The sequence below is a fragment of the Schistocerca nitens genome, chromosome 1 (assembly GCF_023898315.1).
Source record: "Schistocerca nitens isolate TAMUIC-IGC-003100 chromosome 1, iqSchNite1.1, whole genome shotgun sequence".
NCBI lineage: Eukaryota > Metazoa > Arthropoda > Insecta > Orthoptera > Acrididae > Schistocerca > Schistocerca nitens.
The window spans coordinates 922,194,338-922,219,539 of record NC_064614.1 but is presented as its reverse complement, the minus strand read 5'-3'; the positions used below and the strand labels follow the sequence as shown (position 1 = coordinate 922,219,539).

At 41.3% G+C, this 25,202-nt stretch overlaps 1 protein-coding gene across 3 annotated transcripts in view; it reads left to right on the top strand.

The window, feature by feature from the left end:
* Nucleotides 1-25,202, top strand: part of LOC126192528 (metastasis-associated protein MTA3) — a 218,031-nt gene that overhangs the window by 54,130 nt on the left and 138,699 nt on the right. For all 3 annotated transcript variants that reach the window (XR_007538478.1, XM_049932611.1, XM_049932610.1), the window contains exon 3: nt 10,855-10,948. Coding sequence is in view for 2 of the 3 variants with exons in the window: in XM_049932611.1 (XP_049788568.1) it covers nt 10,855-10,948 (94 nt within the window). In the remaining variant the exon portion in view is untranslated. The remainder of the gene's footprint in view (nt 1-10,854; nt 10,949-25,202) is intronic.

Sequence of the window (25,202 nt, the reverse complement as noted above, 5' to 3'; positions counted from 1 at the left end):
TAGTATTTTGCAGCTGTGACTTATTAAACTGATAGTTCGGTAATTTTCACCTCTGTCAACACCTGCTTTCTTTGGGATTGGAATTATTATATTCTTCTTGAAGTCTGTGGGTATTTCGCCTGTCTCATACATCTTGCTCACCAGATGGTAGAGTTTTGTCAGGACTGGCTCTCCCAAGGCCATCAGTAGTTCTGATGGAATGTTGTCTACTCCCGGGGCCTTGTTTCGACTCAGGTCTTTCAGTGCTCTGTCAAACTCTTCACGCAGTATCTTATCTCCCATTTCATCTACATCCTCTTCCATTTCCATAATATTGTCCTCAAGTACATCGCCCTTGTATAAACCCTCTATATACTCCTTCCACCTTTCTGCCTTCCCTTCTTTGCTTAGAACTGGGTAGCCATCTGAGCTCGTGATATTCATACAAGTGGTTCTCTTCTCTCCAAAGGTCTCTTTAATTTTCCTGTAAGCAGTATCTATCTTACCCCTAGTGAGACAAGCCTCTACATCCTTACATTTGTCCTCTAGCCATCCCTGCTTAGCCATTTTGCACTTTCTGTCGATCTCATTTTTGAGACGTTTGTATTCCCTTTTGCCTGCTTCATTTACTGCATTTTTATATTTTCTCCTTTCATCAATTAAATTCAATATTTCTTCTGTTACCCAAGGATTTCTATTAGCCCTCGTCCTTTTACCTACTTGATCCTCTGCTGCCTTCACTACTTCATCCCTCAGAGCTACCCATTCTTCTTCTACTGTATTTCTTTCCCCCATTCCTGTCAATTGTTCCCTTATGCTCTCCCTGAAACCCTGTACAACCTCTGGTTCTTTCAGTTTATCCAGGTCCCATCTTCTTAAGTTCCCACCTTTTTGCAGTTTCTTCAGTTTTAATCTACAGGTCATAACCAATAGATTGTGGTCAGAGTCCACATCTGCCCCTGGAAAAGTCTTACAATGTAAAACCTGGTTCCTAAATCTCTGTCTTACCATTATATAATCTATCTGATACCTTTTAGTATCTCCAGGGTTCTTCCATGTATACAACCTTCTTTCATGATTCTTAAACCAAGTGTTAGCTATGATTAAGTTATGCTCTGTGCAAAATTCTACAAGGCGGCTTCCTCTTTCATTTCTTAGCCCCAATCCATATTCACCTACTACGTTTCCTTCTCTCCCTTTTCCTACACTCGAATTCCAGTCACCCATGACTATTAAATTTTCGTCTCCCTTCACTATCTGAATCATTTCTTTTATTTCATCATACATTTCTTCAATTTCTTCGTCATCTGCAGAGCTAGTTGGCTTATAAACTTGTACTACTGTAGTAGGTGTGGGCTTCGTATCTATCTTGGCCACAATAATGCGTTCACTAAGCTGTTTGTAGTAGCTTACCCGCACTCCTATTTTTTTATTCATTATTAAACCTACTCCTGCATTACCCCTATTTGACTTTGTGTTTATAACCCTGTAGTCACCTGACGAGAAGTCTTGTTCCTCCTGCCACCGAACTTCACTAATTCCCACTATATCTAACTTTAACCTATCCATTTCCCTTTTTAAATTTTCTAACCTACCTGCCCGATTAAGGGATCTGACATTCCACGCTCCGATCCGTAGAATGCCAGTTTTCTTTCTCCTGGAATGGGCGTTAGAAAAGAGTGCTGCTTTGAGCCCTTTGTTGTTTTAACTTCTACCTGGAAGAAATTATTGCGAAAGGCTTAGATTGAAAAAGAATAATATGTTTTGTTGGGAAGAGAATAGAATGTTTAAAATTTGCTGATGACATGCTATTAGTGGCAAAAAGTGAACGAACTGTGAATAAAACTATGAAATATCTGAATTAAGCGTGTGTGGAATATAGGGTGAGAATCGGTACAGCAGAAAGGAGGAGTATGATGATGATTGGCACAGGAAGGAGACTGCTAAATATTGAGATAGGACAAGTTGTTACTAGCAAGTAAGAACATATCGTGAACATACGATCACTGAAGATTTGAGGTGTCATAAGGAGCCGAAAACTCGCATTGCTATAGTAAAGGAGGCATTCAATAGAGATAGGAGTTCATTATGTGGCAAACTAGATAAAGATTTGAGGAATAGGCTTGGCAATTTTTCTTTTTGTCGGGAGTGTGGCACTCAATGGGGCAGACGAGAGGATCAAAAAAGCATAAAGGTATTTGAGATGTGAATGTGGGGTGGAGAAGGGGAAAGATAAGCTGGATGGAAAGAATGAGTAACTGAAGAGTGTTGGATAGGATTGGTGAGAGGAGAAAACTGCTGCAGGTTATAAGAGAAGGGAAGAACAACTGTATGGAAAATTTGTTTAGACAAGAGTGCTTCCTACTAGACACTTTGGAAGGACTAGTTTGTGGGAGGAGATTGAGAGGAAGAAGGAGATAAAAGATGATAAACGACATTAAAGGGAAGCGGAAATTACAAGGACCTTGAAGATATGGCAGAAGACAGGAGAGCTGGAGAGTTACCATGTGAAAAATTGGACAGAACACTAATGCTGCTGATCGTGCCTTTTTTTATTATCTGTTCCTTTATTATAATAAACAATGACTGACGCCGTGAAAAGAAGTAATAATAAGGGTTCAGTTATGGCGTGTGTTTACTTGTCGCTCTGTCGGATCATACCTCTTTCAAAAGCAACAATGGTTTCCGTAGCTAAAACGTGGGTTCATTATTATTGTAAATTTATATTTCTTTCAGTTTTCATTGCAATGTTGTCGTGGAACTTAGCTAGTAACATATCGAAATTCAGTGTTCCTTTATTCAGTAAATTGCAAAGTTACCTTGATACTTTCAGATTCGACTTACTTTGTACTGACGACAAAACATTCCTGCGCTAAATATGTGCGTAGTCAGCGAACTACAGGAAAAAAAAATCATTCCTCAACATATCTGAACAACCAAACACAAAAATGCAGTTTTCTGAGCTTCTGGGAGGAAGATTTCTGCGCTTCCAGCTGCAGCTGCGACATCGATTCGAAAATCGCGATGTGCATTCCACTTACGTAAAGCTTTTACTGATACCGGAGTCCCTTTACAGAAATGTCAGAATCCTGCATTAAGACACTGTTTGGGGATGGGTATTTACGATTATTAAGAAGGAGAACAAAAATAACATTCCTCCTAGTTTACAACAGTGTGTCTAGAAAACGTTAAACAGTTCAACTACCGCATAGTTATTTACCAATTCGTTAAAGTCACTGTGACCTGAAGAAATTCGGCTATGTATTAATCTTCATCTCAGACGCTGCACCATACACAAACGAAGCTTTGAAAGTTCTGTTTCCAAACGTGCTTCACGTGATCGGCAGCTGCTTCAGTTGTAGCAGCAAAGGAACTTCCCGAAGATTTGGGAAGTGAAAAATGACTTAACTTTCATTGTGACCGAGCTCGATTTCCTGCCTCAAGAGGCCCGCCAACTTCAAGAAGCAGGACAGCCTTTGACGAAGTCAGTGAAAATTGTGGATGATGCAGTGCAAATGTTGGAGTGCTAAGGAAATGGGGTTCATTGGTTAGGGAAAAGTGTGCAGTGATTGTGAACGCTTTAGAAACATTCCAAAAATTCTACAAGGTGACAATTCGGTTGCAGTAGAAATTGATTCCACAGTGGTTTAGAGTTTTAAGATTTGCTGCAATTATCCATGGTCATTTTCTCAGAGTAAAAATTTATTACCTGATAGACTGAAAACAGAGCTAGGTGGCGCAGTGATTAGCACACTGGACTCGCATTCGTGAGGGCGGCGGAAACAACCCACATGCGGCCATCCTGAGTTAGGTTTTCCGTGATTTCCCTACATCGCTTCAGGCAAATGCTGGGATGGTTCCTTTGAAACGGCACAGCCAATTTCCTTCCCCACCATTCCCTAATCCAAGCTTGTGCTCAGTCTCTAATGCCCTCGTTGTCGACGGGACGTTAAAAACTAATCTTCTCCTCCTCCTCCTCCTCCTCCTCCTCCTCCTCCTGACTGACTCAACATGGCATCAGAAAATCTTAAAAAGCATTTGGATGTTATGTGCAACCAATAAGCCGATAAATCACTGTAATGCGTTAGTTTTCAAAAACATTTCATTTTTCTGGCAAATATAATTAGCATTTTATTTAAAGCTTTAAAGTTACTTCAAAAATATAATACAACACGATGTTAACTTAATATGTCGATTGTGTCAATAATGCAGTCTTGTTAATAAATTGGCGCAATGTAAGATTTTTTTGTACTGCCATTTATTGCGTATTTTAATTTTTTGTAATGCCTTAAGTTCCGGTGTCTGGCCGTTGCACTTGATAATGACGCACGATGCTAACGATATACACGTCTTTCATACACAGCCCTAACCAAACATCCTTACGCCTAACCAAACATCTTTACACACTAAACGCGATGCAGCGCCACATATAACGCTATTATTATCGCAGAGATCGGCTTACATATGATAAGTTTTGCTTGACATTAAGTGAAGCCGAATTTTTGAAGGCCGCAGTTCATGCTCACAATTGGGGTACCAGAGACCTAAAACTTGATTCAGCGTAGTGTCGTAACGCAATGGTTAGCGCATTAACCTCTCGTGTAGAAGGTTGTAGTTTCGAATCTCGTGAAATAAAGCAAATTTTTTTATTTATAAATCTAATCAAAATATTTCAGTTATTTTTAATTAGTTAACTGCTTAAAATGTAATTTTTTAAATTTTTAATACATTTAGAATTTGTTATTGTAGACATATTGAGAGGTTTTAGCTTTGGATTTAGTGATCGTGAGACTCACCAGTACACTTCCAGGTGGAAAGTGAATTCATAATAGACTATTTTCCTGCATTAGAAATATGGTTTGTGTTGTTCCTGTGAATGATTGTTGTTGTGGTCTTCAGTCTACAGACTGGTTTGATGGAGCTCTCCATGCTAATCTATCCTGTGCAAACTTCTTCATCTCTGAGTAACTACTGCAACCTACATCCTTCTGAATCTGCTTAGTGTATTCATCTCTTGGTCTACCTTTACTATTTTTACCCTCCACAATACCCTCCAATACTAAATTGGTGATCCCTTGATGGTTCAGAAGGTGTCCTACTAACTAGTCCCTTCTTTTGCTACACTCCATACAACTACTTTCAGAAAAGACTTCCTGACACTTGAATCTATACCAGATGTTAACAAACTTCTCTCCTTCAGAAACGCTTTTCTTGTCATACTCAGTCTTAAACTGTTTTGGTCAAAAGTCTCACAAAATACCTGTTATTTTTACATAACTAAGAGTTTAAAAAATTGTTAAATTCCAAAAGGTCGGCTCTGCTTACACGTATATCACATGAGTGTTAGCTGAAATTACTAGTGACTTCGCTTACTTTTTTCCGCAAATGATTTACTTATTAATTACCAATACTGGTTTAAAACTTTTAACAGTGAAAAGGAATTTTGTGACGCCCGGTAGAGGAAAATTTCAAAAATTTCATGTTTTTACGGCTTACACCAGCATCATTCGGCAATGAAGTCCGCCTGCGTTTCTCTCCACTAGAATTTTACATCGAACTCAACTACATCAGAATCGAGCAAAGAAACCAGTCAGACACAAGCAACCGTTGGATCGTGGAAATGATAATGCAGAATATGAAACAGAATAAAATTTAACGGAAATATCTAGATAAGAATTGTAAGACAATCTGGAAAAATCTTGCCAGAAATGTTTTATCAAGTGAAGTGAAGGACTCCTGGTACTGAGTCGTCAATATTTTGATAAGTACAACTTAGAGATTTAATGCTGTTGGTTTATGCAATACAAATCCATGTCAAAAATACCTATTTGTGGACACTATTAACAGGAAAGGAGAAGCCAGCCTACTGGAGTTACAAACGTACATCGAAAACGAGTATTTTCGCACACTCTCATTAGAAGATCACAAACTACAATTTGGAAGTATGCTAAACATCCATTTCCAAAAGTCGGGTGTAGGATAAGCAACATGTAGCAGCTCAATTTATTGCTGTGGAGCGTGTAGGTATGTAGGATGATGGAAACTAGTAGGGGATAGCTGCTGAGGGCGCTGTATGGTGGGGACTTGGTGGGCCTCGAGGCCACTACGGTAGCCGTGAAGGCCTCGGCAGAACCCTGAAATGTCATCCCTCGCACACTGGTCAGGTGACGCTGCAAGTAGTAGTAGTTGTTGTTGTTGTGGTCTTCAGTCCTGAGACTGGTTTGATGCAGCTCTCCATGCTACTCTATCCTGTGCAAGCTTCTTCATTTCCCAGTACTTACTGCAACCTACATCCTTCTGAATCTGCTTAGTGTATTCATCTCTTGCTCTCCCCCTACGATTTTTTCCCTCCACGCTGCCCTCCGATACTAAATTGGTGATCCCTTGATGCCTCAGAACATGTCCTACCAACCGATCCCTTCTTCTGGTCAAGCTGTGCCACAAACTCCCGTTCTCCCCAATCCTCTTCAGTACCTCCTCATTAGTTATGTGATCTACCCATCTAATCTTCAGCATTCTTCTGTAGCACCACATTTCGAAAGCTTCTATTCTCTTCTTGTCCAAACTATTTACCGTCCATCTTTCACTTCCATACATGGCTACACTCCATACAAATACTTTCAGAAATGACTTCCTGACACTTAAATCTATACTCGATGTTAACAAATTTCTCTTCTTCAGAAACGCTTTCCTTGCCATTGCCAGTCTACATTTTATATCCTCTCTACTTCGACCATCATCAGTTATTTTACTCCCTAAATAGCAAAAGTCCTTTACTACTTTAAGTGTCTCATTTCCTAATCTAATTCCCTCAGCATCGCCCGAGTTAATTCGACTACATTCCATTATCCTCGTTTTGCTTTTGTTGATGTTCATCTTATATCCTCCTTTCATGACGATATCCATTCCATTCAACTGCTCTTCCAAGTCCTTTGCTGTCTCTGACAGAATTACAATGTCATCGGCGAACCTCAAAGTTTTTATTTCTTCTCCATGGATTTTAATACCTACTCCGAATTTTTCTTTTGTTTCCTTTACTGCTTGCTCAATATACAGATTGAATAACATCGGGGAGAGGCTACAACCCTGTCTTATCCCCTTCCCAACAACTGCTTCCCTTTCATGTCCCTCGACTCTTATAACTGCCATCTGGTTTCTGTGCAAATTGTAAATAGCCTTTCGCTCCCTGTATTTTACCCCTGCCACCTTTAGAATTTGAAAGAGAGTTTTCCAGTCAACATTGTCAAAAGCATTCTCTAAGTCTACAAATGCTAGAAACGTAGGTTTGCCTTTCCTTAATCTTTCTTCTAAGATAAGTCGTAAGGTCAGTATTGCCTCACGTGTTCCAGTATTTCTACGGAATCCAAACTGATCTTCCCCGAGGTCCGCTTCTACTAGTTTTTCCATTCGTCTGTAAAGAATTCGTGTTAGTATTTTGCAGCTGTGGCTTATTAAACCAAATGTTCTGTAATTCTCACATCTGTCAACACCTGCTTTCTTTGGGATTGGAATTATTATATTCTTCTTGAAGTCTGAGGGTATTTCGCCTGTTTCATACATCTTGCTCACCAGATGGTAGAGTTTTGTCAGGACTGGCTCTCCCAAGGCCGTCAGTAGTTCCAATGGAATGTTGTCTACTCCGGGGGCCTTGTTTAGACTCAGGTCTTTCAGTGCTCTGTCAAACTCTTCACGCAGTATCGTATCTCCCATTTCATCTTCATCTACATCCTCTTCCATTTCCATAATATTGTCCTCAAGTACATCGCCCTTGTATAGACCCTCTATATACTCCTTCCACCTTTCTGCCTTCCCTTCTTTGCTTAGAACTGGGTTTCCATCTGAGCTCTTGATGTTCATACAAGTGGTTCTCTTATCTCCAAAGGTCTCTTTAATTTTCCTGTAGGTAGTATCTATCTTACCCCTAGTGAGATAAGCCTCTACATCCTTACATTTGTCCTCTAGCCATCCCTCCTTAGCCATTTTACACTTCCTGTCGATCTCATTTTTGAGACGTTTGTATTCCCTTTTGCCTGCTTCATTTACTGCATTTTTATATTTTCTCCTTTCATCAATTAAATTCAATATTTCTTCTGTTACCCAAGGATTTCTACTAGCCCTCGTCTTTTTACCTACTTGATCTTCTGCTGCCTTCACTACTTCATCTCTCAGAGCTACCCATTCTTCTTCTACTGTATTTCTTTCCCCCATTCCTGTCAATTGTTCCCTTATGCTCTCCCTGAAACCCTGTACAACCTCTGGTTCTTTCAGTTTATCCAGGTCCCATCTTCTTAAGTTCCCACCTTTTTGCAGTTTCTTCAGTTTTAATCTACAGGTCATAACCAATAGATTGTGGTCAGAGTCCACATCTGCCCCTGGAAAAGTCTTACAATGTAAAACCTGGTTCCTAAATCTCTGTCTTACCATTATATAATCTATCTGATACCTTTTAGTATCTCCAGGGTTCTTCCATGTATACAACCTTCTTTCATGATTCTTAAACCAAGTGTTAGCTATGATTAAGTTATGCTCTGTGCAAAATTCTACAAGGCGGCTTCCTCTTTCATTTCTTAGCCCCAATCCATATTCACCTACTACGTTTCCTTCTCTCCCTTTTCCTACACTCGAATTCCAGTCACCCATGACTATTAAATTTTCGTCTCCCTTCACTATCTGAATCATTTCTTTTATTTCATCATACATTTCTTCAATTTCTTCGTCATCTGCAGAGCTAGTTGGCTTATAAACTTGTACTACTGTAGTAGGTGTGGGCTTCGTATCTATCTTGGCCACAATAATGCGTTCACTAAGCTGTTTGTAGTAGCTTACCCGCGTTCCTATTTTCCTATTCATTATTAAACCTATTCCTGCATTACCCCTATTTGATTTTGTGTTTATAACCCTGTAGTCACCTGACGAGAAGTCTTGTTCCTCCTGCCACCGAACTTCACTAATTCCCACTATATCTAACTTTAACCTATCCATTTCCCTTTTTAAATTTTCTAACCTACCTGCCCGATTAAGTGATCTGACATTCTACGCTCCAATCCATAGAACGCCAGTTTTCTTTCTCCTGATAACGACATCCTCTTGAGTAGTCCCGCCCGGAGATCCGAATGGGGGACTATTTTACCTCCGGAATATTTTACCCAAGAGGACGCCATCATCATTTAATCATATAGTAAAGCTGCATGCCCTCGGGAAAAATTACGGCCGTAGTTTCCCCTTGCTTTCAGCCGTTCGCAGTACCAGCACAGCAAGGCCGTTTTGGTTATTGTTACAAGGCCAGATCAGTCAATCATCCAGACTGTTGCCCTTGCAACTACTGAAAAGGCTGCTGCCCCTCTTCAGGAACCACACGTTTGTCTGGCCTCTCAACAAATACCCCTCCGTTGTGGCTGTACCTACGGTACGGCTATCTGTATCGCTGAGGCACGCAAGCCTCCCCACCAACGGCAAGGTCCATGGTTCATGGGGGGGGGGGGGGGGGTGCAAGCAATTACAAACGAAAATGACAGAGTACTTAGAAAGAAAATAAAACTCGAACGAAGACTTGAAGAATTTAGATGGGTTGTGGACTAAAGAGGCTGTGTAAGCAGAAATGCATAGGTCACCACTTCGAATCCGGCCCAGAGGAAACATTTTTACAGCTGTAGCTCGGAAGGACAACTGATAAACAAGCTAACAATTGTTCTTTGTGCAAAATTCTCCTTCACCGTATTGAATCATCACTTGGGCGACAGCCAACGCAAGGAGTAGAATGAAGCCTTTACGTGCCATGAGACGATTATGATTATTCATAAAGACAAAATGAGTAATATATGAATGATTGATATTAAAAAAAGTGGGTAAGGCAAGGAACTGCCGTGTCAAAGGTCGTAGTTTCGCGTACCGCTGGATACGAAAATATTTTTTTCCTCTTTGTGTTCTAAGAGCACAACTTAAATTACTGCAACTGAAACTTTACACTCTAGTTTGCCGCAAGTATTTATCTGCGACCGAATCCCTTAACAACAGTAGACAGAGATGAAAGATTCCCGCCACAATATTTTTAGGCTATACCACCATATTTGTAACATTTTGATTTCTCAGATGCATGTTATAAACTACAACGAACTTGTATAGTCCACAATATAGTCCATATATATCCACAAAGCTGGACGGTACCGATATATCCGGACGGATGGCAAACCTAGTTGCCCTTCACCGACCACATGCTATATTCGTTCTTGAGAAGGGTTTAACAAGACTCTCAACACTATATTTTAAATTACTGTATCGATGCCCATGAAACATTACGATACTACTATGAATATTGCATTGTCGAAGCGTCCTGTAGGTTTTGGACATGCGTAATGTTATTCTTCATTGGAAACGTGATACGTATACTGGAAACGCCTTGCATCTGCTAATACAGTCGAATCTGCTCAGTGTCTTTTTCAGAAATGATTATTTTCACATTTACAAGTCTGTGCATTGACAGTCAGTAACACGATCTTTGACACTTCAAAGATGTGGCTTTACCTTCATTGTCCTCATGCTTTCTGACTGTAACACGTATTGCTACAGTTCCGCCAGTGTTCCGAATTCTTCCTATAAAATTCACACGTAGGACATGCAAATACGTTCTACACAAATAGTATGACATTCATTTGAAATTTTCGTGCTCGTAATAGATTGTGGCGTGTATCCAATCGTGTTAGCCTGAGAAAATCCTAGTGGACTGGCAGAGATCGTTTGTTTTACTTTAGGTTTGGCCGACTTCCTCCCAAAAGACGATTATTGCAGTTGTTTGTTCATCCATGGAGGCCAATTGAAGGTCTTAAAGATGCAGAGACACATTTGGAAAATAGTCTGACGCTATTTTATTTGTTTCAGACGCCGAACGGAAACGTAGAAGCTAAAGTGATGTGCTTCTTCAGGAGACGAGATCTGCCAAATACTCTAATCATGCTGGCTGACAAACACCAATGTGAGTATATTGTTTTATAAAAACATGCAAAGCATGCACCATTTGCTGATCGTTAACTTTATAGCTGACGTAGCAGACGTATAGCAGTTAAAATGTCTTTGCAGATTGCCCAAGTATGCCGTGAGGTACAGTGAATGTTTCTATGAAGAATAATAGCTGTTTACTTTCGTCCAGCACTATAAATCTTTTGCAGTAAAACTCACTTTTAATGCATGTGATCGCACAAGGCTATTTATTACTGACGTTTCGAGTAGGTACTCAAGAATTCAGGTCCCGTAACTTATTTTTCAGTTTTACTGCGATGCGCTTGTCGTGGACGGTGATGGAGGTCTAAGAACAGGATTCAGTTTTTGGCGTAGATGATTACAAATTGATTTTGATGATGATGACGACGACAGTGAATCGTAATCAATGCTTAAGAGTGAAGATAGTATGGCTTGCCGACTTATCTTCATGACTAGCGTGTCTATATTATCGAGTTCGGGCATTTCTGTTGAATGTTATCGAGAAATATTGGTTCAGAATCGAATATCTGGGAATAAAACTGTACACAACTTGTATATTTATACTCACACAGGGAAGACAAAGAACACCACTGGACACATCAGTATGTTGGCAATATGAATCTGAGAAAGCAACAAGTGACGTCGTGCGGTGCTTAGCTTATTCCACTCTTAAAAGATTAGCAAAGTACTCATCCTCATCCGATCATACACGTTTAGTTTTGCTCTGGTGTCTCGAAATAACGATGTTTTCCTAGAAACGTCACTCCTATATCCTACCTCCATTCTAGTCCTGTCCTAGCTTGTGGTCCTCTTATCTTCTTCTTGTTGGTCGGGCGATGAACCACAAACTTCCTTCTTCAGAGGTTCTTAACGCGTTTCATCTAGCTCTGCGTTGGATTGTTTATGTCTGTGGAACATACAGAATGCAGTCTTTGGGCTCGTATTTCATTATAATAATTTATAGCTTTTGCGTACGTCATCCAGTATATGACCTAGTATAAAAATTTACATCAGACAGGTAGTTTGAAAGCCCTTCAGTTACAAGATATTGGTGGAAATATATTTTGAACATACGTTATTGACAATGGCGTTTGATACATATGTGGTGGCACAGAACTTCGCATTTGCCTTCCAGAAGTAGTGCCCCGACACATGGACGATAAAGTATGCGTCAAGTCTTATTAATTGTAATATTTAATTGCAGGCAGGATTATTTTGTGGAGGAGTTTCACTAATAGACGATATTTTAACGCCAGCGTTAGTCTCATGTAGCCTCACGTGGCCGGAATCGTTCGTGATACTGAGCTCCGCTGTACACGGAAATAATGTCATCGCGCGGGCGCCCGAAACGAGACTAGATACACCTAAATAAAAGGCGTATTTTTCATCCTTGTTAGGATCCGGACTTTGTGCTGGCACTGAAATTTACGTATTTCTGGTGATAAGTATTGACTTCATAAATTGTTGCGTTTTATTATTTTTCACCCGAAATACAGAATTAATTTTACATCACACACACGACTACATGTTAGCAAATCTACGTTCTGAAAAGGAACATCCATCTATGCTCGACAATAAAAATTCTTCACTTCATGGAGCAGGATTACAGCCTTTGACGTCTTCACTGAGGCTATCTATTTCTCGGTCGTTGTACGTATAAATTTCCTCGTGGTTAAGTGTTTAACTAATTTTTATCACCCCCCAATTGTATTGACACGTTGCTTTCATTTTGTACACTTTTGCTCGTATTTTTCTTTTACGTAGTATATCGTAAATTCTATTATAATATTGTTTTGATTTGTTCTCTGCGGGTGTATCTTTTAATTTTCCCCAAAAAAATTTATTTCAGCCGACTATATTCTTTTTGTCCTTCATTAGTTACTACCGAGATTCACATCCATATATTATATTAGGATAGCCATTACTTTATAAAATTATAGCTTTCTATTCTTCCTTGTCATTTCATGCATTGTGCTGTGTGTTATGCCATATATCACTTGAAACTCATTTTACTAATTAGTGACTTTTCTATATTCATAGTCAACATCATGGATAAATACGGTAAAGAGCGATGCCTGTTCCATTGATTGATCACCTAGTATTACACTCCTGGAAACTGAAATAAGAACACCGTGAATTCATTGTCCCAGGAAGGGGAAACTTTATTGACACATTCTTGGGGTCAGATACATCACATGATCACACTGACAGAACCACAGGCACATAGACACAGGCAACAGAGCATGCACAATGTCGGCACTAGTACAGCAATGCAGGCTGCTATTCTCCCATGGAGACGATCGTAGAGATGCTGGATGTAGTCCTGTGGAACGGCTTGCCATGCCATTTCCACCTGGCGCCTCAGTTGGACCAGTGTTCGTGCTGGACGTGCAGACCGCGTGAGACGACGCTTCATCCAGTCCCAAACATGCTCAATGGGGGACAGATCCGGAGATCTTGCTGGCCAGGGTAGTTGACTTACACCTTCTAGAGCACGTTGGGTGGCACGGGATACATGCGGACGTGCATTGTCCTGTTGGAACAGCAAGTTCCCTTGCCGGTCTAGGAATGGTAGAACGATGGGTTCGATGACGGTTTGGATGTACCGTGCACTATTCAGTGTCCCCTCGACGATCACCAGTGGTGTACGGCCAGTGTAGGAGATCGCTCCCCACACCATGATGCCGGGTGTTGGCCCTGTGTGCCTCGGTCGTATGCAGTCCTGATTGTGGCGCTCACCTGCATGGCGCCAAACACGCATACGACCATCATTGGCACCAAGGCAGAAGCGACTCTCATCGCTGAAGACGACACGTCTCCATTCGTCCCTCCATGCACGCCTGTCGCGACACCACTGGAGGCGGGCTGCACGATGTTGGGGCGTGAGCGGAAGACGGCCTAACGGTGTGCGGGACCGTAGCCCAGCTTCATGGAGACGGTTGCGAATGGTCCTCGCCGATACCCCAGGAGCAACAGTGTCCCTAATTTGCTGGGAAGTGGCGGTGCGGTCCCCTACGGCACTGCGTAGGATCCTACGGTCTTGGCGTGCATCCGTGCGTCGCTGCGGTCCGGTCCCAGGTCGACGGGCACGTGCACCTTCCGCCGACCACTGGCGACAACATCGATGTACTGTGGAGACCTCACGCCCCACGTGTTGAGCAATTCGGCGGTACGTCCACCCGGCCTCCCGCATGCCCACTATACGCCCTCGCTCAAAGTCCGTCAACTGCACATACGGTTCACGTCCACGCTGTCGCGGCATGCTACCAGTGTTAAAGTCTGCGATGGAGCTCCGTATGCCACGGCAAACTGGCTGACACTGACGGCGGCGGTGCACAAATGCTGCGCAGCTAGCGCCATTCGACGGCCAACGCCGCGGTTCCTGGTGTGTCCGCTGTGCCGTGCGTGTGATCATTGCTTGTACAGCCCTCTCGCAGTGTCCGGAGCAAGTATGGTGGGTCTGACACACCGGTGTCAATGTGTTCTTTTTTCCATTTCCAGGAGTGTATTTTGGAATGTACTTGATGTCTTCCTTTCATGGCCAGCACTTCAGTGTGTTCTTTACTGCAATTTGTAGGTGACACAGTAGTTCTTAAAATGTGGTTTAGGTGATGTGTTGCAAAGTAGAAGTCATTTTCTGCCCTCTGAATAATTGCTTGGTCATCAGAAAAGAGCAGAGTATTTACGTATGTATTTTTCCATATTACAAGATGGCTACTTTATTGACTGTTTCTTCCTTCATTACTGTTGGTTTTCAAATTTATTATTCATTACCGATTTGGAGACTAGGAAACAAGAGGAAAAATAAACGGTAAAATAAGCGAAATTGATAATTTCGGTAGAAGTATGCTTATACTGAGTGTTCCAAGAGGAGTGGTCAGTATACAGGAATATGACGGGAACGATCAATCGACGCAAAAAAGTCGTGAGCATTTCTTCACTTTCGATACAGTGAAATATTCCCCTCTACTGCATGCGCTTTGTTTTTAGTGTTTTGGGAGAATGTAGTATGGAGCAAAAATCGACGCGCAAGTTGCCGAAGTGGCGTCAAATCGGAAGACTTGCACCAGGCGAGCGGTCTACCCGACGGGAGGCCCTCGTCACACGCCATTATTATTATTATTATTATTATTATTAAAACAAAAAAATACTGTGTATAGCGGCCATCATCAAAATAGACATGTCAAGGTCATACACGCCGCTTCCTTCACAGATTTGTTGCCAGCCAGCTGTAAGTGTAGTGTTCCCATGCGATGTCGTGTGTTCATGTGCGGCTCATCATCAGTGAAAAGACGTGTTTTGTGGTGAACGTAAAGCAGGGGCAAGCGCCTACACCGGTCGGCGTGCGAAAAGAGCGACAAGATACTCAAAAACAAGCTAAAATTGTCGTATTGAACATACTGCAGGTTTTTTAAATTACTAATTAGACCAACAGCGAAGAAGCCAGGAATAATATAAATTTTGCGCAGATTCATATCCGACAGCAAAATATAATGTGGTATTTCCGAATGGAAATCCCTTATTTAATAGTGCATCGACATCGGCAGCATCTACACATGTGAGCACGTATTCTTATTCTCCAAGAAAGGCATATAAACGCAAACAGAAAGCTACGGAAATAGGCGTAGAACTGTGCTTGGTAACTTCGACAGAGGAGCGTATCGGACGGCCAGAAAAACAGGCTGATCTCTGGGTGGGGGGAGGGTGGGGGTGGGGAATTATTCTGGCTAAGAGACCTCCGTTCTTGGCCTTCTTCGCTCACTTGGTTTTCGATTCAGAAAGTGTAATGATGGACGAATATTTTTAATGGAATGTAGAATGCAACAGCAAGAGCAAAGCTTTGGTGTGCAATGCTCATATTCCGTGCTGAGGACAGTCTTGTAGCCGCTTCGATAAAACGTGGGTTTCACAAAAACAAATATATTTTACGCGACTTCAACGGAAATGGTGACCTGAAAGTACCTACAGTTACATTCGAATAGCTTATATAGGCATTTAGCGTGATGGGAGAAGTGATGAATGGTCTGTAACAGAAGCGAATAAAAAAATTGCCTTGAGGTAGGGCGTATTCTCGATCCTATTACGAGGCGTCGTTTGAACAAAAATGCTGGCGGCGTCATCCAAGTATACGCGCACTGTCGGGCAGTAAGTCTCTCGTAAATAAATTGGGTTCATACGTGACACGATACAATAACTATGTCTCAGATGTTACTAGAATTATTTTATAGTTTTCTTGACAACTTTTTCGCTGGACGTTTTTACGAGATCCAACAGAACGCAAATTCATCATCGACGACATTTATCGTAACACAGGTGAAACAGTTTCACACCTCCTGCAGTATTTTATTTTTTATGTCGTAATACTTTTACGTTTACACTATAAAATATGTATTACATACATTTATAAACGTTGAAAATGTTCACATATTTTATCAGTCCAAGTATGTTAGTGTTTGTTATTTTCCAAACGTTGAAGTAAAAAAAAAGTTTTTCTTAAAATGACGTGTAACTTTAAGATCTTATTTTTTCCCATAACGATTGGCAAGATTTTTCTTTAAAATACTTCATGTTATTGTAGACTTGAAAAGAGGTATATGACAGTTTTCAGAATTTTTACTAACATTTGAAAATATTTACTAACTGGAAACACTTTAAGAAGGTGTGACACTTTGATCTGTCTATTTTGCTGAGGGTCACTGTAGTAAACTTGGACTCCAAAATGCTTAGCTTAAGAGCTATGAGCACTTGTTCAGTACAAGAAATGTTTCCCAGTAGCGAAGATGAAATTCCCATAGCTCTTATGGTATGCATTGTAGAGTCCATGTTATGGTCGTTCCTTGATGATTCCGATTAGTTTAACATTTTTATTTTGCCACTTAGTTTTGAACACGCTTTCATTGGTCCTTTACATGTCGAGTCTCTTAACGAAGATACAATCTTCTTGGCGTGTCACGTGTCTCGTGTTAAATGGTTAAAGACTGTTTTTGAATCGGCAACTTCATCAGTTGAAGCACGGTCCGTAATAATGCAACGTGTGTAGAACATTGTATTAGCATTAAACGTACAGACTCGTGGACTAGAAGTCGACCTCCTTAAGAGCCAACATTCGTGGTTTTGGAGATAGGAAGCCGGGAATCGAGCCCTGCCATGGGCATAGGCGATAATTTAGAGACTGTTGTTAGCGTATTAATCGCGTGGATACTCAATTGACAACAAAAGGGTAGAAAACCCGTATCAATAAATAAATATTGTGTACGTGGTATGTTCAAAGGTAATAAGATTGCAATGTGGATGGCGAAATGAGCGCCGTAAACTTGGGAGGAAATAACGATCACTGATTGAGTACAACAAAACATCATTTTAAATATTAAAGATTCGCATTGGTTGTTCTGTGACTTTGAAGTTGTTTCCTGGTCATTTACTGGTAATAGGACATCAGACGGTACCTATGGCAGCCATGCTTATTCAGGGATAGCTGTCTACTGCTTTGATAGTCTTGAAAGTTTGCAGACCACAAAATAATGCTGTCCTATGTATTAAACACTGTAGCGTGTTTGGTTTCAACTATGTCACAGACGTTTCTCTCATCTGTACCTCTTATTGTCTCCAGGTCCTTGTTATGCTGTGCGTACAAATTTTCGGTCTGTTTCTTGTTTTCCTGACGAATTGATTATTCTATCATTTTTGGTTATTATTACTATGATTATTATTATTATTATTATTATTATTATCATCTTTATCATCATCACCAAATTTAATAATATCCCGGATGCACTTCCGAGAAATGGAATACTTTTCAGTCATTTATACGTCGTTGCACTTGAACGTTGGCGTCACCTTTTTCATTTTGATGGCAGCGTCACTATTCTCAGGCCTTTTGCGCTCGTCCTAAGCGATCATCAAACCAGTGAAATAGAGTAAACGTTTAAATCCGTTAGTCACTGGCATAAATCTGTCAAGAAGTTCCCTTGTTGTCATGGCTCGGAGTCAACGGCGAAAATAGGCGCCTGTACACGTAAAGCGCGAAGACTGCTGGGTCGCAAGCAGTAGCTCACATCGAAAGTCTGCCACAGAAGTTAATCAACGACTGCTGCCATAAATTAGTCATAGACGATGTTATTTTCAGAAATTGGGTGCATTCTAAGTGGAGGAATAAATGTTAGCATTTCTGGTAGTATCTTTCTGCGGGGGTCAGTGACCAACGAAGCAGTCACACAATCTGTTCGACGTTTTGTTCTTTGATGGGACTATTTTAATAAAGAATTATATATGTCAAGTAAAACGTAATAGGCGCTGACTTACAAATTAAAACATAACAACCGAAGTACGTACTTCTAACTTAGCCAGTGCTGGTCCAAAGTCCAGATCCAAAACAAGAATGCGAAATTATATTAATTAATTACCGTAGAAAATATTTTATACTATTGGCGCTTGATATAAAGCTTAGTGGTTTTGCTGCTTGCACCTTTGGCAGCATTTGTCGTGAACAACACTCGGAAATCATTAACGTACAGTGAACCACGGAAGCATTTGAATCGGGCGGTAACGGGTAGAGCTAATCTGCTTTAGTCCAAATACCAATCAAGCGTCTTAACCGCTGCACCACCTCAACCCGCAACGTAATTCACAGTTTACTAGAAATAAACACAGAAGCGACGCTTCATCTTTTCAGCTGTCAGGTGTTTCTTGACGTGACTTAGTAGATAACAAGTGCCACATACGCCAGGGCTCGAAGACAAGAAAGCGAAATAAAAAACATTGACAGTTACAATGTTGAAGACACAACATTAGATCAATTGTCAAAGGTAGGAGAATCATTATTCCTAGCACTGTTAGAGTAACCGTTCAAGCACTCGCAAGAAGTGTTTTAGGGAACGATGAAAAATCTAAAGCAGGTTGGCCGCCCGTAATACTCAAAGCAGAGTGAAGAATAATTTCTTTTCCCTATTAGAAATGTTCGATGAAAGCCAGCGAATATAAAAAGAATAATTTTGCTTATGAAATAACTTTTCTTGCTACCAGTGACGTTTTTCATGAAATGTTTGAGCAGAGCGAAAGCAAGTCCTAGTATTTACGCAGTGGATTTTTGTCTGAATTTTCATATCCTAATTTATCAAATGTGTTTGACCAACAAGTTGACAAGCGCGAGGCCACGTTTTTCAGAAAAAAAGGTTTTCGCTACTTGAAGATAATCTGGATAATTAAGAAAAACTTAAATTAATGGTTTGAGGGAAAATTTTTATCCGAATTTTTATGGTCTAACGAAGACTGGGAAGTGGGCAGAAGGGGTGTCACATTAAACAGCGTGAATTCCAGATTGACAAAAAAGTAAATAAATAAATAAGATATATTGCATTACATCTACACTCCGCAAGTGGCGGAGGGTGCTCTGTGTACCACCGTCACTTTCCGCCCGCCCCCCTTTTTTTTCCTGTTCCAGTCGCGAATAGTTCGCGGGAAGAAAGATTGCCATGCCTGTGCGTGAGATCGAATCTCTGAAATTGATTGTCATTTCGCGAGATATACGAAGAAGGAAGCAGTATATTGGTTGACTCTTCTAGGAACGTACGCTCTCGGAACTTTTAACAATTAACCATACCGTGATGCAGAACACCTCTCTTGCAGTTCTACGACTGGAGTTGTTTGTTTGTTTCTGTGATGCTGTCGTCCTTAATAAATGAATCCATAACACAGCATGCTGCTCTTCTTTGGGTGTTCTCTATTTCCTCTATCAGCCTTTTCTGGTACGAATCCTATAAAGAAGAGCAATAATCAAGAAGTCGAACGAAGGATTTGTAAAGTGCCTACTTTGCTGATGGATTGCATTTCCTGAGTAGCCCTCGAATGAATCTCTGTCTGGCATATGCCTGTTTTGCTAATTATGTGGTCGTCACACTTTTAAGTTGCTCTGGACGCATACTCAGAGATACTAAAATAATGGCTTGCAGTGCTTTTTATGCAGTCATGTCATCAACAATAATGGATCTTTGCCTGTATACACGTTGTGTACGTTGAGGGTCAGTTACCATTTTCTGCACCAAGGGTCGATCCTTTGCAGATCTTACTGCATTTCGTTAGCGTTTCGACTTCTCTGTATATAACAGCATCACCCGCAGAAAGCCTCGTGGAATTGTTTCGATGTTGCCCACTATTTTGTTTACATACATTGTGAATAATAATGGGCCTATAGTACTCTCTTTGGGGGGGGTGGGGGGGGGACGCCCGAAGTCACTTCTACGTCTGAAGACTTCTATCCGTTCAGAATGACATATTGTGTTCTGTTAACTAGAAACTCTTCAGATCAGTCACACAGTTAGTGTGATATTCTGCACACTCGTATTTTGTTTGGCGGTTGTGCGGAAGTGTATCGAATGTCTTAAGAAAATCAAGGAACACGGCATCTATGTGGGTCTCGATAACTATCGCTATCTGGGTGTCTTGGACGAACAGAGCGAGCAGTGTTTCACGGGATCGTTGCTTTCGGAACCGATGTTGGTTTCTACAGAGAAGTTGTTCGCTCTCCAGAAATATCTTTGTACGGGGTCATAAAACATGTTCCAAATTTTATAATTGAACGATTCTAGAGATACAAACCTATAGTTTTGTGCGTCTGTCGACGACCTTTCTTGAAAACGGGTATGTCGTGCTTTTTTCCAACCGTCCGAAACTCTTGACTCCTTAAAAGACATACTGTACATTGCTGCTAGGATAGGGGCAAGTTCTTTCGTATACTGCATGTAGAATCGAATTGGTGCCTCGCAAGGTCCAGTCGCCTTTCGTCTGTTGAGCAATTTCTGTTGGTTTTCTGTCTTCTTGGTCACTTATTTAGATATCAGCCATCGATTTTAAGCAGGCACTACAGTGTGATATCTCCCTGTCAAACAATTTAGGAAATTGCGATATTTGACGAACAGCTGCTGTTAGCTATGTAAGTGAAGTGTCAGAAAGTTCATGTATTGAAAACATAACTATTTTGTGCATATAAAGTTCGGTTGGTGTAGTTGCAGCAACAGCAGCAGCAGCATACCGGTCCGTATTGAAATATAATTTCATGCTTTCGGAACAAAAATTGAAATTAAAGAAACTCAAATGTTTAGTGAAGTCTCTTGTTTAACAGAAAGAAATAAAATAGATTAGAGATAAATTTGACATGTCTCATTTGTTGAACATTATTTTGAGCATCATTCAAACGCGTGTCAAATGTTTCTCTTTTCTGTTTTATTTCTTATTGCTACACAAATAATTTCACAAAACAGTTTACTTTTTTCAAGAAAATTATACTCTTTCATTTATTTCTTTGATTACGCGTTTTGGAAAATGATTCCCATTTTCAAGGGCATTTTTACGTTGTAGCGTTTGTGTCTATATAAGGCAAGGGTAACAACCAGCGTGTGGAAAGAAATGCAGACCAGATGTAACTGCTACGCAAGAAATCTGGTGGGAAGATTCAGGCAGCTTCGATATTGAGGATTATACAGTCTTCTTCAGAGCCTGTGATCGAGGTCATAAACGAGGTACAGGTTTTTGTGTGAACAAGGTGTTGGCCCCTGATGTTTCAGAGTTTGTGTGTTAACCCAAGAAAATTTGTCTTAATGTTAAATGGAAAGCGTAACAAGACGATTTTCGTGAACTGTCATGCTCTCAAAGAAGAAAGTATTACTGAAGTGAAAGAAGAGTTCTGTGCACAGACTGAAGCAGTGATTGATACTGCCTCAAATGAGCAATTGATGATCCTCATCAGAGATATTAATGCTGAAGTTTGGAAAGAACAAGTTAACTGAGACACAATAGAGGCAGCCTGGTCTAATCAACGATAATGGTTTGAGTTTCATTTGCTTCGCCAGTTCAACAGATCTGTTCATCTCCAGCACTGACTTCCACTGTAAAGTTGTATGTAATGGAATCTGAGATGGGAGGACAATAAACCACATAGACCACATGGCCATATATGTAAGCGTGAAATGATGGTGGGGAGACCGAAGTGTGAAACTGACAATTTTTGGGTCAGAGGCCCAGTACAAGTGCTGTGTGTAGGAAAAACCAGAGATAAGCTGCTGAGGCCTGGGGGGGATACCATGTTAAAAGGCTAAAAGATGATGGATAAACAACCAATACGAGCTGCCACTTCACAACCATTTCGACACACTCAGTGAACGGTATGGTAGTTAAGATCCTGAACAAATATAGACATCCGCATCTCAGTGACTGATGCAGCAAAATATACTATCAAGGGAGACCCCGTTGGCGAGGAGATCTTGTTTGGATGCTTTGGGACAGAGACACGAAGCTAGGAGCAAGTAGTGGAGGAAGACAGATCTGATGCAGGTTAAAGCACGATCTAAGGAGCTTCAAAGAGTTGCACAAACAACACTGAGAATAGCAAATAGATAATATGTTCAGGACATCATCGTTGAGGCGATAGTGATCATAGAGGAAACGAGACCAGGGAAATGCACCAAAGGATGAAGTGTTTTAGCAAAGGCACCAGGCTAGGCAGAAATTTGTCAAAGATGTGGATGATAAAATCCTGACCAGTGGTGGTGACATCTCCTAAAGATGTGAATACTTCGACCAGTTTCTCAACTTTGGTGAACTTGAAGTGCGTTTCAGTTTCCAGTCTCTAGCCACAATGACCCATATTGCCCCCCCCCCCTTTGTCTCTCTCTCTCTCTCTCTCTCTCTCTCTCTCTCTCTCTCTCTCTCTCTCCCTCCCTCCCCACCTACTCACATTGGTGAGATCAAAACGTACATCAAATGGCGTAAGAAGAAAAGAGCGCAGGTGAAGGTAGGATACAGGCCAAGATGATCCAGGAAGCAGGCGATAAACTTGCAGTAAGACTGCATCACCTGATAACAATCAACCTGGATCAAAGAAAAACTACCAACAGAATGAAAAGTGGCTCAGACCTATTTAGTCAATAACAGGGGTGACAAATTTAGATGTGACAACTATCAGCGATACAGAAGGCCGTACCGTAGGTTCAACCACAACGGAGGGGTATCTGTTGAGAGGCCAGACAAACGTGTGGTTCCTGAAGAGGGGCAGAAGCATTTTCAGTAGTTGCAGGGGCAACAGTCTGGATGATTGATTGATCTGGCTTTGTAACACTAACCAAAACGGCCTTGCTGTGCTGGTACTGCGAACGACTGAAAGCAAGGGGAAACTGCAGCCGTGATTTTCCCGAGGGCATGCAGCTCTACTGTTTGGTAAATGATGATGGCGTCCTCTTGGGTAAAATATTCCGGAGGTAAAATAGTCTCCCATTCGGATCTCCGGGCGGGGACTACTCAGGAGGACGTCGTTATCAGGAGAAAGAAGATGGGTAGATCACATAACTAATGAGGAGGTATTGAATAGAATTGGGGAGAAGAGGAGTTTGTGGCACAACAAGACAAGAAGAAGGGACCGGTTGATAGGACATGTTCTGAGGCATCAAGAGATCACAAATTTAGCATTGGAGGGCAGCGTGGAGGGCAATAATCGTAGAGGGAGACCAAGAGATGGATACACTAAGCAGATTCAGAAAGAGCTGCATCAAACCAGTCTCAGGACTGAAGACCACAACAACAACAACAACAACAACAACAACAACAACAACATGGAGAAATCGCCCTATGTTAAGAGATCTTGTCCAGTTGCCTCATACATGGAATTCAGATATTGATAAAATCAATAATATTAGTGAATTCCAAGTAGATTTTCCGCCAGGGCAGTCAAAAGTAGAGTGCTCTGTGCCAGCTCGATGAGAAACTTACAGAATGTGGTACAGAACTGCACATTTTGTTTGTTGATTTCAAGGGGGCGTATGCCTGCATGAGCCACAAGAGCCTGTTGAGTGCAGGATGCCACAGAAACTCATCACCGTCGCGAAGATCGGGGTGAGTGAAACAAGCAGTAAGGTGAAGATGGAAAATCGAATAACAGACGACTTGGAAATTGCGACGGGACTGAGGCATGGAGACAGTTTCTCCTCGCCTGTTCTGTTTTTCCATAAGGAGATCATACGTGAGATTTTTAAAGAGAATTTCGAAGGAATCCAAGTCAAAGGAAAGAATTAGGTGTATCTAGCCTACGCAGATGATATCTGCTTATTCAGCAGGTCTGTAGAGAAAATCAAACAAATGACAGGGCACTGGAGATCGTCGCTAGTAAATTTGGGCTCGTCATAAATGAAGCGGTAGTGGATTGTCGTGTTTTAACTCATCAACAAGGTCAGGTTACTAAGGGTACATTCACAACAGGTGGGAGACTGGTTCTACAAGTGTGACCACGAATGTAATTCCAAGGAGCGCATTTAACGGAGAACTCGTCACATGAAGTAGAGATCAACGCCAGGATTCAGGCAGGAAACCTATCCTCCTACAGCCTAACACAACTGTTGCGGTTCAGATGTGTCTCGAGATGGTTCAAGATTCGACTGTATGAAACCCTGATCCAACCCGTGGTACTATGTGGCTGTGAAACATGGCGTATCCGAAAGCAGGGCTTTCGTAAACCTACCATATTTGAAAGAAAATTGATGCGGAAGGTCGTTGGTCCGATGTTAGGCTGAAATACAGTGAACAGATGGTCGAGCTAGATGAACTGCCCCGAGGTGGTATTATCAGAATTAAGGCTGGGATGGAAGACGTCAGATGGCACGGAAACTCCGGATTTCATCCCTTCAGGTAGGAGACCCCCAGAAAGGCGAAGGAAGATATGGAGGGATGGCGTCGATGAAGACCTGCAACAGTCGGCGGTAGATATGGACGGGTGGCAAATGGCAATCTTGGATAGAAGGTTGTGGAGAAGGAAACTTGTGGCAGTGCACTCTCCGTTGTGCCTGATCACGTAAAAGTAAACCATGGAAATTCCAGGATGGAATAGCAATAATATAGAAAGGATAGGTTGCTACTCTACATAAAGAGGAGGCATTGAGTCGCAGGCAGACACAATGGAAAAGACTACAGAAAGCGCTGTGTGTGAGTGAGTTGTGATTGTGTGCATGTGTTTGTGTTTTCTACTGCAGGAGGAGGACTTCCTCCGAAAGGTTTAATATTTTAGCAGCCTTTTTCATTGTGCTTCTCTGCGAGTCAGTGCCTCCTCTATATGAAGATTTAAAACAAGTACATTGGTCGAAAGAAGTTGCGAGACGTAAACGAAAGTTGGTAGGCGTGTTTTTGTATCTGAAAGATGATGGCTATTCAAATTTCGCGCCAGTCGCATAAGACTGGTGCAAGGATGTAAATGACGTTCGCATTAAATATAC